At 49.1% G+C, this 13919-nt stretch overlaps 1 protein-coding gene across 10 annotated transcripts in view; it reads right to left on the reverse strand.

The window, feature by feature from the left end:
* Window positions 1–5132: 5132 nt before the first annotated feature.
* Epb41l3 (erythrocyte membrane protein band 4.1 like 3) overlaps window positions 5133–13919 on the reverse strand; it is a 186649-nt gene continuing 177862 nt past the window's right edge. For 8 of the 10 annotated variants that reach the window (XM_023720386.1, XM_023720387.1, XM_023720388.1 and 5 more), the window contains 7 exons: window positions 11020–11142; window positions 10084–10473; window positions 9152–9283; window positions 8285–8383; window positions 7792–7872; window positions 7409–7524; window positions 5133–6256 (listed from right to left, as the gene is read on the reverse strand). In XM_023720386.1, coding sequence (XP_023576154.1) covers window positions 7414–7524; window positions 7792–7872; window positions 8285–8383; window positions 9152–9283; window positions 10084–10473; window positions 11020–11142 — 936 coding nt within the window. In that variant the 3' untranslated portion in view covers window positions 5133–6256; window positions 7409–7413. The remainder of the gene's footprint in view (window positions 6257–7408; window positions 7525–7791; window positions 7873–8284; window positions 8384–9151; window positions 9284–10083; window positions 10474–11019; window positions 11143–13919) is intronic. The other 2 variants (XM_023720389.1, XM_012515712.2) reach the window with 2 other exon arrangements.

The following is a 13919-nucleotide window of genomic DNA, read 5'->3' on the forward strand; positions in this document are numbered from 1 at the left end:
TTGTGCTCCCTTGTTCAGATTTCCTCCGATTCCTATTCTACTAAATTTCTTGCTTCTGCTGCAATGTTGTTTGTAAGAGCGCTTGTCTCTGGGTAACACTCCTTCCTAACTCTGTCTTTCACCAGGGTCCACGGTGTGACACACGAGGGCTTCGGTTTCCTTTCGCCTTGCAGTCTCTGTCTTCCTCTCAGCTGTGTCTTTCCGTGGTAGTGGCTTTGCTCAGGTTCCTGCTTAGGGTGGAGGGCAGGGCGGAGGGCGGGGACGGAGGGCGGGGGCGGGGGGCCGAGGGCGGGGCCGAGGTCCGGCTGGAGGGTGGGGTCTGATGCAGCTGCTGAAACTGGTAGGTGCATGGAGGGCTGCTCAGCCTGGATCTCCTTAGCAGAGGCTTTGTGGAAATTCCCAGCACTTTATTATTTATTTTTTTATTGTGGTAAAATATACCATGTCACGAAGCTTGCCATTACATGCTTCAGTGGTGTTATGAACCCTTCGATGTCCCACCGCCACCACCACAGCCTATTTCGAAAATCTTTCCATCATTTAGAAAAGTGGAGTGACCAGTCCTCCCTGTCGCCGTTCCTTCTCCTCCTGCCCCTCAGACACAATTCTACTTCCCAACTCTCCGCTACACTGGGTACCTCGTACTGGCGGAACCTTGTCATGTCATTCTTGCGTGTCTGGCGTCACTCACCATGATTTCATGTCATGTATGTCATGGCCCGCATCAGAGCGTCACTCTTTTTTAAGCTTCAAACTCATATTCCGTTGTACAGAAATATGATTGACCCATATGTTGGTGGACATTCGCGGCTGTGTCTGTCATTTGGTGTGCAGGCCATGTTGGTGGAAGTATGAAGGTTGTCATTGTAGAACTGAGAATAGAAAGCTGGGAGCTAGCACTGTGGCGGCAGTGTCACAGCTCTTGAAAGTGTTTACAGCTCCCAATAAGCACCGTGACAGACCAAGACCAAGAAACTGAGTGGCGCCCGGGCAGGCTTGGCCGGGCTGCTTCCCGGAGGTCCAGGACCCGACTCACAGGGAGGAGGATTTCCACGGCACTCACAGCCAAGCGGGGGTCCAAGAACAGAGAGTTGGTCATCAGTTGCTTGGAAGAACATTACCCTGAATTCCACTTTCTTGTCATACAGCAGAGACAGGGACAAGAGGCTACATCAGCTCAGGAAAATCCCAAACTTAGGACAAAAGGCTTCGTGGAAGTGGGGAGGGGGATGCCGAGGGAGGCAGGGGCTCTCATCTGAGAGCACATGTGTTTTTCACGATCTATGGTGTCAAGGTTGGGAGTCAGAATGCAGCCTCGGGACAACTGAGGCCCCACTGAGGGCTTTGGGTCATGCCACAGAGATGCCTTCAAGACCAGCAACACGTAGAGCATCCTTAGGGACTGGGGTGGGTGGTGACCTGTGGTGGTGACAGGATGCAGAGCCAGTGGGCGGTGAGCACAGCAGTTCAGATGGGAGATGAGAGCATGAAAGAGCACAGAGAGGAAAGGTCAGGGACAAGGAACTGAAGGAGCCAGAAGGACTTGCATGCCTTTTCACCTCCATTACTGCAGGCTGAGGGATGGATGTCCTCGAGGAGAGAGCATGCAGGGCCCCATGTGCTACCTCTCGGGAAGCTTTCCGCCTGGCCCTCACAGGGCAGTGCAAGCTCTTGAGACCATTTGCAAATGCATGCAAGGTTGCAGGCCTTGGGAGAACCAGACCTGAACCCGACATCAATGGAACTGTGCCAAGCAGCAGATGTGTGACCGTCCTGTCACAAAGTAGAAAGCAGAAGTACCTGCTCAAAGTGCTGGAAAGCTCCTTCTGGACAGCGAGCACACAGTGACAGTGACTGGCTGTGGTCTCCAAGATGTGACATTCGGAAGAGACCCAACCAAAGAACAGGGCAGCCAAGCACACAATGCCTGCAGTGGACCCTTAGAAACTGCTGCTTTCAGGGTGTACAGCAGGGAAAACTGATAGGTAAAATCCTGAGAGCTCCTGAGTTGAGATCTAAGGCAAATTGGGGGCTGAGTGACATGGCTGGGGACAGTGCCAGCTCTTATTTGGGGCAACAGGCAGGAAGAGGGACCCCAGGGGTCCTTCTATATTTTTCTGTGGGACCAGATGCTAGACCATGAAAGGCTGCAGACCATGAAGAATTCAAGACTTGCTGAGAGTTATAGGAAGCGAAACATACATTTCAAAGTTAAGCGTGACAGGATTAGGGCCAGGGAGATAGCTCAGCCATCTAAGCTCCTGCCTGGCAAGCACAAGGATCTGGGTTTGATTCCTGTTATCACGTGCTGCGCTGGCCCTGCGCTGTGCCAGCCAGCGAGACAGCACTGGGTAGGCTGAGACAGGAGGATCACTATGAGTCCGAGATGCATGGTGAGACCCTGTACCAAATATGCAAATAAATCTTTAAAATAAAAGAGTGAAAGGATTAGACTGAAAGCATTGAGAGGCTGGGACAGCGAAAGGAGTTGGGGCCACATGGGATGCACCAGGGAGTGCTGGCAACTGGGCTACTGTGCCACAGTGAGATCGAAAGGTGGGGAGGCAGCACAGCCAGCCGGGGACGTGGCCACGAAGGCAGGCAGGTGTGTGAGTGTCTCCCAGGTTTCTGTCTTATCTAACAGGAATGGCAGGACACTTGTCTAAACAAGTTCCCATTCCCTGCTAGACTTGTCATTTTCAAACTAGGTATCCGTCTGTGTCCTGTAATTTCGAGGTGTGAAATGTAGATGGAAGGGCTTCTGGGATAGGCAACGGGGGATTGGCAGGAGCAAGCCATGCTGGCGGCCTCCAGTGCTGGTCTTTCCGCTAGAGGATGTGTGTGTGTGTGTGTGTGTGTGTGTGTGTGTGTGTGTGCGCACGTGTGGGTGCACATAGTGTGTCATCACCCACAGTTGTGGAGGAAGTTTTGCTCCTCGCCTCCATTTTTCAGAGTTAAAATTTCTGATAAGAACCTATTTGTCAAAACAAAATGCCAGTTCTGAGAAGACAATGTTATATGCACCGAAGGCCTGTCACAAAAACGTATTTTTTAAAAAATGGAGCAGTGCAGGTTTGCTTAAGGGCCCATTAAGATACAAGGCCATCTCCATGCAAGCCAGGCAGGCCTTCCTTCCACCAGCTGGCGCAGCGAGGACGACAGGGACACAGTCTTGGAGCATGCACTACCACAGCCTGGAAGTCACAACAATTCCAAGTTCTACTCTGTGCAATTGTGAAAGCAGCCAGGGCTGATGCTGGCTTAAACGATAGGGCAAGAGATGCTCTAGGGAGAAGCTGGGACAAGGACACACAGTATAGTGACTGTTTCAGAGGACAGGTCATGCTATCCTCCAAGGCGCAGGGTCCAACTCGTCCAGCCTAAGCAGACGGAGATGGCAGCCCTGCGAACTCTGCAAGGTGAAACGGAGCCGAGGGCTTGAGAATGCCTCTGGGAGGGCACCAAGGAAAAAGCTGCATGCCCCAAGCCCATTTCTGCTGCTGCACTGGGCCCCATCTGGGCGCCCCAGTCTCCTCGCAGGCTTCGCAATGCACTTGGTAAGAGCCCAGAGGGCAGAGGCTTCCAAAAGGCTTGCTAAGACTGAACTGCTCTTTCTTCAGAAGTTTGTGTGGGTGGGGTGAGGCCGCAGCAGGGCCCGCAGGGCCTCTAGGATGGCAGCTTGTTTCTCCGCTTATTCAAGAGAACCCTGAATTCTTGCTTTCTCCCCAGGCTGGATTTGAATCTTGGAGCAAGCTGAGAAAGATGCTTTTCCATGAGGAAGACAGCTACCTCAGTGGGATTCTTTACTCTGAAGGACAGGGTCTGAGCTCCTCTGTGTGCTACCGGGCATCACGGCCATCAGAAAGAGGCTGCCTGAGCGTTCAACACAGGGGCTGGCCAGCTGTGTCAGTGAACTCCAGCTCGAAAACCTTTGGATGAGGGGACACTAGGGATGGACCGAGCACTAAGTCCTAATCTCAAGTACAGCAATGCTACAGGCATGAGGCACGACTTGCATCTAATCAGTAGGCCATAGCAAAGGTGACGGGGAGCCACTCCTGAGGTCTATTGTGTCACGTAAGGCACGGTCTTGCTATATTTCCATTTTCTCCTTGCTGCTGGCTTTGAAGAAGCAAACTGCTATGAGCCCCCCAGCCACCAGGAAATAAATTCCTTCAACAGTAGGAGGAAACTTCAAGGGTGACCTCCCCGTGTGGCCTCAGGATGAGTCCCACCTCCACCTGCCTGCGGTCTCCTAGAAGCTTGCAACTCCACCCCCACACTCCTGGCTCCCAGCAGCCAGGAGACAATAGGTGTGTCTTGTGTTCAGATGCTTTTTTTAAAAAAAATAATTTGTCTATAACAATAAAAAGCCAGATTTGGTCCCAGGAAGAGAATACTGTTGTCACAAATACCTAAATATGTGAGACAGGCTTTGGAACTCAGGTGAGAAGCACCACGAAGAAAAGAAAAGCAGCTGAGAACATGTAGCTCTCCAGACTGAATAATTTCATGGAAACAAGAGTACTTATTACTAAGGACAGAGAAACATGACAACGTAGGCCTAGATTAGAATAGCTAACCTGAGTACAATTTGCACACAAACTAAGAAGATTAAGGTGTACTTATACAAAGAGGTCGAAGTGAAGTATTATGTTTTAAAAAAAGCTTGATTGGTCCCAAACAATTAAAATGATGCTTATGGACAGGCTGAGGAACGGACACAATCAAGCTGTGGGACAGGCTGCCTGGCATTTGCAGGAGACACTGGTTGATCTATTTATCTGGAAGGCGTATGTCTGCAAGAGAGATGGCTCTTTGCTAGATTAATCGCACCCAGCAACACTAAGCCTCTTTGCTTATCAACAGAACTCAAATTTGAAAATGGGACTTCCTCTTTGAAGTCACTGCAGGCATCCTAGCACTGACAGAGGGATATTTTGCTCACATTCCCAGCCCCCTGAGAGGTCCACAGACTGTGGACAGCATGTGTGTGGGCTTCAGTCCTGCACACACAGGGCACCTCGAATGCAGACAAAGGAGGGAGCGGGTCTCTGACATCACACACACATTGCCGCAGGGCTAAGCACACACGATACTGAAGTCACTCAATATGGAGAACTAGTTTTCAATGCATTTGTCATTTTTATTTTGCTATGCAGAAACATCATTCACCACGGGGTGTAATGCAGTTGACAGTGTAATGGAGAATATATCTTTCTGAAGGCTATTTATAACTAAACACTAAATAGTTTTAATTACAGTGGAAAGTCTGTACAGTTTAAGGCTTGGCTCTGAACTAGATTGTAAATATGGACCAGATTTGGAAATAAAACTCTTTTTTTTTCAAGTAAAAAGAAGAAAAAAAATCAATGAAAAAATACAAAGAAAAAGAAACGAAGAACACAGCAACAGAAGCTCACTGGGTTTTGCGGGAGTGAAATTTCATAATATTGTAAACTAACAAAAACACAGGTTTTCTTCCCCAAACAATGACAAAGTACATATCTGGGACTTGTTAGGGCTCTCCGGGAAGCTTTCCAGACTGAATGCAGATCAAAGCAAACAATAAGGAAGAAATCACATGAATATGCTAAAATCAGTGCTACCTTTTAACGGATTCAATTAGATGCACAAAGCAAGATTGTAAGCATTAAATATTTCCAGAGGGTCAGAGAGGCATTGCTGTTTATGGGTGAGAAGAATAAAACCAGAGGAAACAGGTACAAGATTCAAGTTGTTTACAGAAGAGACTCGGTTATTGGCACATCTAATCTGGGATAAATTGGGCACACCGGACCTAGATGGCTTCTAGCACTGTAGGGTAATCTTCGTGGATCTGTAAACAGAAGATCTGTCACCTAAGAAATCGCAATTTTGTTGAAACTTTAATAATAATCAACTATGAAAGGCATGAGCTGTTGATGGGTTACATGAGATCACCGTTTATATCGTTGGTTGTGAACGTGCAGGAACAGCTGAAAACCGAGACATTTGGTGAAAGGTAAAAATGCTGCTTGTTTGTAATTTTATCCTTGCTTCATGCAGTGTCAGTGTCGTGGTGCCGATTTGGATTGCTCTGCGAGGGGAAGATCTCTCTGCCAGGGTCTTTTTTAATGGTCAAGGTCAATTCTTCTGGATTGGAATTTTCCACGGACAGATACAAGTCAGTTGGGTTAGAAGAGGCAACTCCTTAGAGGCTCTGGTTTTCCTAAAGGTTTGCAAATACTGGACTCATGTGCAAGCTAAGTTATTCCTGTGGAAAAGAGATTTGATTGGTTACTCACTTGAAAACATCCAAGAACTGTGCGCAGGTCAAGGCCGCAAGGGCGGGTCTCCCAGGCTAAGATGCTCTTTCTGACAAGCTACCTTAGCGCTGGAGCCTCAGTCACTTTGTGTGATACGCTTTTTCTAAATAGCTGCATCACCCAAGTGGCTGAAGCTCAAGGAAGAAAATACTCCGGCTTCCCATTTCGCCAATATATTACTCATTGAATACAAGTGACTTTGAGATTTCCTTGTTCTCTAAGATGCTACTTGTCGGCCTGAAGGTTTCTGAACTGGTGCTAGAGAACGTATTCATTAAGTCTCTGCAATATTGTATCCCATGAGCACACATGCAAGATGCTCAGCCACTGCACTCAGCATTCAGAGCCCTCGAGGGACACTTGTGCCCCAAGTCCCGCCTCAGTGCTCATGACTGGTCTGTGCATGGAGGACTTGGTGTGCCCAGGGTGTGGCCACACAACAGGAGGTACTGCATGCACGTTCTGGAGGAAGGCAGGACACACGGCTGTGTATCTCTGCCTCTTCTGCGTGACAGCAGGACAAGTCATCTCACAGAATACAGGGAACAGATGACATCCCCAAAAGACAGTGTGTGCTCAGGTTTCCAAAACACCCCAAACAACAACAGCAGCAACAAAAAATCCCAAACCCACAAAGCACAAGCAGGGTATGCCCAAACACAGTTGAAGAGCATGTTTCCACAGCAGATGCTGCTGCCAAAAGGAGAAAGGGGTCTGCTTGATTTCCCTCGGCCTGGAACCCGTGAACTGCACCTCTCAAGACAAAGCTATGTTAGTTCTGATTAGGCCACATGGCGAGTGAAGCAAACTTGACCTTTCAAATTTGGACAACAAAAAGAGTGAGGGCACAGGTTAGAAGACACAGCGGGGGGACCTCTCAGCAGGAGTGCTGCTTTTCCTCTCTCCTCTAACTGGCAGTAGATGCAAGTTGAACCCTCATAATCTGAGAGGAGCTGGTACCCCGTTTGCCATCCTCAAGGTAACCAGCCCCACAAATGCCAGTGAGTGAAGAAAGAAAACGAGGGACCAGGTAAAGGATGACAGGGAACGAGCCCATGCGACATGCCAGCCAGGCAAGCCTAGTGATTGGAGCCACCTACCTCCGTCAATCCTCTCCATCTTCCGGCGTGATCTCTGTCTCTTTATGAACCACTACTTTGGTCACTGACATGTCAGGGTGCTGCTCTTTGGCCTCTTTAATTGCCTGAGCCAGAGCCTATCCCCAGGAAACCACAGAAGGGCAAAAAACAAAAAGGAGGTGGGACATGCATGAGCAGTGGGTGTAGACTTACGAGTTAAACCTATATCCACCATTTATACACGGGGGACAATGGTTACAAAAGGTATCAAGAATCACATATTGGAAAGTTAATTCAGAAAATTCCTTAGAACACATGCTGGGCTAGAGGAAGAGCACTGGGAGCTGCAGGGCAACACGCCTGTCTCTGTCTCTGCGTGGTAATTTGCCATCTCACGACACTACCTGGTCATGGTCAATGTCGGCATCTCCTGTGATGACTATTCTCTTCTCGATCCTGGTCTCCGAAATGCCTCCTTTCACAGTCTGAAGGAAACAAGTAGAAGTGAAGGAAATGTACTTACTGGCAGGAACAATCACTGTCCCATCTGGGGGATGGCAGAAATGGTGACAGCTCTACATGGTTTCTGCACGCATTCATCCAGAAACAAGACAGAAGACGACAGCACTTATTGAACCCATTCAATCCCTTTGGGGCCGGGTGGCTGGGGTCCTGGAGGACCTGTCTTGTGCCCAGAGCGAGGCCAAGCCCGTGGGTGAGCATCAACAGAAGCCAGCACACGGGGCAAGAGCGTCATAAATACAGAAGCTGGACTCTCCCTCTGCAGCTAGCCCGGCAGTCCGACAGTCAGGCCACTGTTCACACAGCCCCACCCATCAGCAGCTCCCACGAGTGCGTCCTCCAGCTCCTGAACTTGAGGCCCTGGCCCCCACTTACTTTGGTGATGTGTGTGGTGGTGGTGGTGCTGGTGGTCTCCGAAGTGATCGTCTGCGCGCTCATCAGCACGCCTGGCTCCAGATCGGCCCCTGGATCGACCTAAGCAAGCAGAGACAGCCGGGCCCATGGTTACACAGCCCTTCCGAAGCCTGATGTGCTTGTTACTGAAAATGCCCAAGTGTCTGAGACGAGGCACTGCCTCTGAGGACACCGCCAGTGGCATGCTGAAAACATTCAAGGAAAATATGGGTCCTCAACCAATCAGCGCAGACCTTTTACTTCCCATTAATCTCTAAGGAACAGACTTTGCCAACTGTCCCTGCAGCACTGCCCTGTGCTGTGAGGTGATCTAAAGTAACACAGGAGGTGCGCACAGGTGCCAAGCAAATGCTGTGCCGGTTTATCCCAGAGACCTGAGGTTTCGACCCTCTGTGAGGGTCCTGGAATGCTGACCCCAAGAGCAGGCGGGAAAGCACTCCCATGATGCAGTGCCCTGCAGCTGGAATCTGGGAGCAGCCCGGATGGGCGAGAGCTGGGTGCAGCCTAGTTAACCATCACTGTACTCACACAGGACACTCGCGAAGTTTGAGCAGCGATGACGGCGTGGACATGGCCCACAGCCGTGGGCACAGAACTCAGTTCTGAGGCTCTTTCTGTGTTTTAAGAAATGTTAAGATCTGGTTACGCCCTTTCCGCTTCATGCTCAGAAATACAACTACAATATTCACTTTGCTGACAGACAGGGTCTGGATGCATGACCCTTAAGTCTTACTGATCAAATATTTGTAGCTTTAGACTGAAATGCATGAAGCCGTAGAAGGGAAGAAACCTTGAGGTGCCCGGCTCAGCCTTCAGAGATGATCTTACCTGTGAGGATTCATATGTGATGGTTTTTGTTTCTGTGTGAACAACTGGAACTTCCTTGGTGGAAATGTCTAGTTTCCCAGCACCTGGTGAAATACTACCAAAGCTGATGGTTTCCGTCTTCATGGAGGATGACTGTGCCAAAGAGAAGTCGGGAGAGTGGCGGTTATGGTTTGAGCCGATAGTCTGGGGTTTCCCCCTCTTCTTCGGTATGCTTTGGTGTTTCAGTACTTGGTCTAAGCACAGGTTAATACGAAACAAGGGTTTAGATATTACCCTGAGAATCAGGTGGAGGATGAGGCACACAGCAAACATATTCCAATCTCCTTAAATTCCACTATATTTTTAATATGGAATGCCCCAGGTAAAGAAAATATTTCAAAAAAAAAAAAAACCAACCCAGTCTTTATGTCACACTCTTCAATCACATATACTCAACTTAGAGTCTAAGCTTTAAATAAGCCTTATAATAACTTAGAAAGATGGAATAGGTATTGACACTAGTGCACCCCTCTCCCCCATGTACCTCAGGACTCTAATAAAGGAGAATAAAAAATAACTTTCTGGCACTTGGAAGCTGGGCAAAGGAGACTCTGGTGCTTCTGCATGAGTATATTGATGAGAATATATCTATCAATTTCTCTAATGTCTTGGCCAGCCATCCCCTCCTTGGGTTTACTGCTAACTGTGATGATGTTAACAATAAACCCACTTCTGGAAGCAGTAGATTATGCATAATCAATAGCTGGGTGTGCTGTGGCTCCAAAGCTAGAAACCTTCTTGGAAACACCCCACTGCCATACAAGAAGGAAGGAAGAGGGAAAAGAGAGAGGAGGTGGATGGAGCCACCTCACCATCACTCCATGCGATCTCACTGCTGGGTGCCCCCCATCAGAGTGCCTTTAGTGCGCAGGACAGCATTCCATACTAGTTACCTCAGAATGAGTCCTTTGGTCCGAAGTTTCGGAAACGTGGAAGGCTGCTCCTGGGTCCTCCTCTGGCTTGTGGAGGGCAGCAGCTGCCTCTTCCTGTCCTAGAACAGGTTTATCAGCCTCTGTCCCTCTGCCTTCTTTTGCCTCCTCGGCCAGAGCAGAGCCCTCCTTCCCCTTTGCAGCAGAAGCTCCTCGGGGTGAGGGCTGGAGCTGGGCGGCAGTCTCTGGCTCATCCCCCGCCGTGCGAGGAGCATCCCCACTCGCATGCACATTCACCACACGCCGCTCCTCCACCAGCACTGTCTCCTGCACCAGCTTCTCCGTGCTGAGCGCTGGGTGCTGCGGGGTCTTTTCCGCCTCTGCTTCACCAGACTCGGTCTTGGTTTCCACCTTCTGTGTGAGAAAAGAGTGTGGTGTCAGAGTGACGCACCATAGACCCAAAGTCAAAACAAACACAGAAACAAAAAACTACAGCCCGCACTCCGCATCCAGGGCTCACAGTCAGAAACTCCGGTGGGAAACTGGCCCCCCTCCTCACACCGGAACTCTGATGCGTGCCAGCCCGCGCCCGCGGCAACCCAAGCTGCTACTTTAAAACACCCATATAAGCCACAAACCAAAAGAATGCACACGAAAGCACTGAAGCATCTTCACTTCAGCATGGGCTGCTTTCTTAGACACAGAGATGAGATCTAATGCTTCTGAGATTAAAAGCTATTATATTTTCCGCACATGAGTTCCTTTTGAATATGTGAAGTATATTCCTGCAATAGAGCCAGAGGCACATGGCAGATGCACTCAGCAGGCGCCAGGGACAAGCAGGGGGACTGTAGGATGCTGCAGGCAAAGCACCTCGAAACACACAGTGCATGGACCACAAAGGCGGACAGCAAGACGGACATGCATGTTCCGAAACCAGGGACAGAATGAAAGGGCCACCTGCACCCAGCTCTGTGAAGTGGAGGTCACCCCGCCTATGAACTCTGTAGGCTTGCGTGCCGACTCTAATAAACTGAAGATCTCAGAGCCATCCATGAGCTTTTCTCCAGAAGACTGCTTAGTCTGAGTGAAGAGAGAGATGCAGAGTCAAGCACATGAGAGACACGCATGGAGCACGCACACATTCACAGCTCGCCCAACAAATCATAGGCAGAGGGGACAGGGAGGAGGAGAAATGAAGGGGTCCAAGGTACGGACTTCAGAAACAGAAAAGAATAGGAACTAAAACAGCAAACTGGGGTGACCGTGAGCTCTCGGTGGGTAAAGCAGAGAGTTATTAGGGTTGGGAGGTGCCGGTTTAAGCAGATCATTTCTTCCCCCTTCCTCGCAAGCCACAGCAGCGCTACACATCTTGGGACCGCATAGCTGGAAACAAAATGGAAAAGTGTCAAGATGCCGATTTGGGGCTGCGATATTGATTGAACCGTGAACAAAATAAAAAAGCGGGGCTGGCTGCTCTCAACATAAAGCTAAGCAGCAGGAGGAACAGAGAGGCTCAGGGTGGAAGGGACTGCCTTGGACAATGTCATGCTGCAAACTGAAGCTGTGACCGAATGACAGCCACTGGTTACCACCACTCGGGACGCGGACGATTCGGTTACGTAACGAGCAGTGGCAATGGTGACTCCGGGCTCCTGCGAGTATCTCCATTCTGACAGGCTCTTCCTCCGGGGACCGAAGAGTCCCACTTTTAAGACCTCGCTCTCAGGAGCTTGCTCTGCTTTACCAGGCCATATACTTTCAGGATGAGGGTGGGAGGCCACCTCACCCTCCAGCTTGGGTGTCTTCTTGAGTTCATCTTCGGGGCTCTGCAGACGAGACTCAGCTTCCTTGATGGGCGTCAGGGACTCTGACAGCTTCCGTTTTGGCGTCTGGAGCTCGGGGGCTCTCCGAGATTTCTCATCAGCCAGGGCTTGCAGGACCTCGAATTCTGCCAGGATGGGAATGACCTTGCCTGGCTCCGACATGCCCCGCTGCACTGTCTGAAGCCCATCCCCCGGCAGGGGCTGGGCTGCCTTCTCCCCGTCTTTCCCCTTCCCTGTCATGGTGACAATTCTGCCCGACACGGTGTCGTAGGACTTCCCTAGGGTGTATACTTTCTGTCTGTTCTCTTCTTCCAGCTGCACTTCTCGGGTCCATCCAGCCAGCCCGTGCACTTCGGCCGCACCAGGCTGCAGCAGGTCGGCTGCGAGGTCACCTGTTCTACTGCTCACGGTCACCACCTTGTAAGTCACAATCTTTCTCGAATCACCATCAACTACCTCAGTGGGTATTTTGTCTACAATAACCCAGTCCTCTGTGCCCTATATTTGAAATACAAAAGCTAAGTTAGAAATTTTGATGGTACCTCATTTCTAAAATGTGAATCCTTTAAGGAAGGGGACATAAAACGAATGGAGACGTGCTGTGTGCATGTACCAACGCCCCACGAGGCAGGCAATCATTACGTACTACAAACTTGTACTAATGGAAAGGTTTTAAAAGTTCAGGCAAAAACATCCAGGTGACAGGTCTACCACGTGTCTACATAGGCCTGGTGGTTTAATCTAATAACTATGGCTGCAGTATCTAATTATCTGAAACTTACTCACTGTGACCTTCAACCTGAAGTACTTTCTGCGGGGTGGAGCTGCAGCAACTTCAGGTGAAGATGTTTCTCTAGATTGGAATATACTTGGGCGGTAAATTTTGCAAGGACTGTCTCTGCCCTCATGGTATACTGATTATTTTGATTTTTAAGAACAGGTAGCATTACTGAAGTTGTACAAGTTATTGAGCTTTAGGTGTGTAGACCTAAAAGAATCGTCCTCATGGTAAATACAATCCTCTGCTCCACATACAGGTGTTTCCTATAAAGAATCTGCCACAACCGCACAGGCTTCTGTGTCTGCCGCTTCCCGTACCTGGAAATCGCACTTCCGTGTACAGGGAAACAGTTCTAAGCTGCAAAGGTTACACAGTAAGTGCTGCATGTGCCTGAGCTGAAGGCGTTCTAATGAAACGCTTATCCACGGGACACGGGTGGATCCTTTTATAACCAAGCCTCAGTGGTTGGTACAGTGTTCTGCTCTTAACTGCAGCCGAAGGTCACTCCCTTAGTAGCTGTCTTCCACTTGCCTTCATCTTAGTTCCGGCAAAGTAAAAGAAAGTGAACTTCACAGAAACTTTTGCATTTGAGGAAACCTAAGATGACACGATGGGGACCAGCTAAAGAGGGAAGAGCAATCAGGCCAGGAGCATGCAAGCACCTGGGTTTTCATTTTGCACTAGGATACTCTCTACTGTCACAATGATCACAACCTGAAAACTTGAATTGTGACGTACGTGTACCCAGAGAAAATGGGTGTCAGCTGATCTACATGCGGGTGTGGACTAAAGGAATTGAAAAAAATAACCTCTAGTGCCGCTGGGACAGTTTTCTGGAAAATTATTTGATGAGAAGCAGCCACAGACCCCGCAGTGTCTCCTTCTTGCGTTTCCTTCATCATACTTGGCTATTGAGAAAACCAGCACAAATTCAGAACTTTCAAAATCAATCAAAAAGTTCACCTAAATTAGCACCACTCTACAGGCAAAAACAGCTTCGTATAAAAGGGCAGTCAAAGTGCTTTGATCACAACATACAGATAGAATCATCCAGAAGCCAGAAAGAAATGACATGGCACTAAAATATGAAGAGAACACTTTCTCCCTTGCCAGGATCCAAGCAGAAATGATATACCTACCTTAGTTTCAAACCAGATATATTTTAAAAGGAAAATAAAAACCAAAAGCACTTTCAAAACACACAACTTGGAAACAATAGCTCCTTTCGGGAAATCCTGTAAATTTGTTTTTTT

Source organism: Octodon degus, unplaced genomic scaffold, assembly GCF_000260255.1.
Source record: "Octodon degus isolate 3935 unplaced genomic scaffold, OctDeg1.0 scaffold00075, whole genome shotgun sequence".
Lineage (NCBI taxonomy): Eukaryota > Metazoa > Chordata > Mammalia > Rodentia > Octodontidae > Octodon > Octodon degus.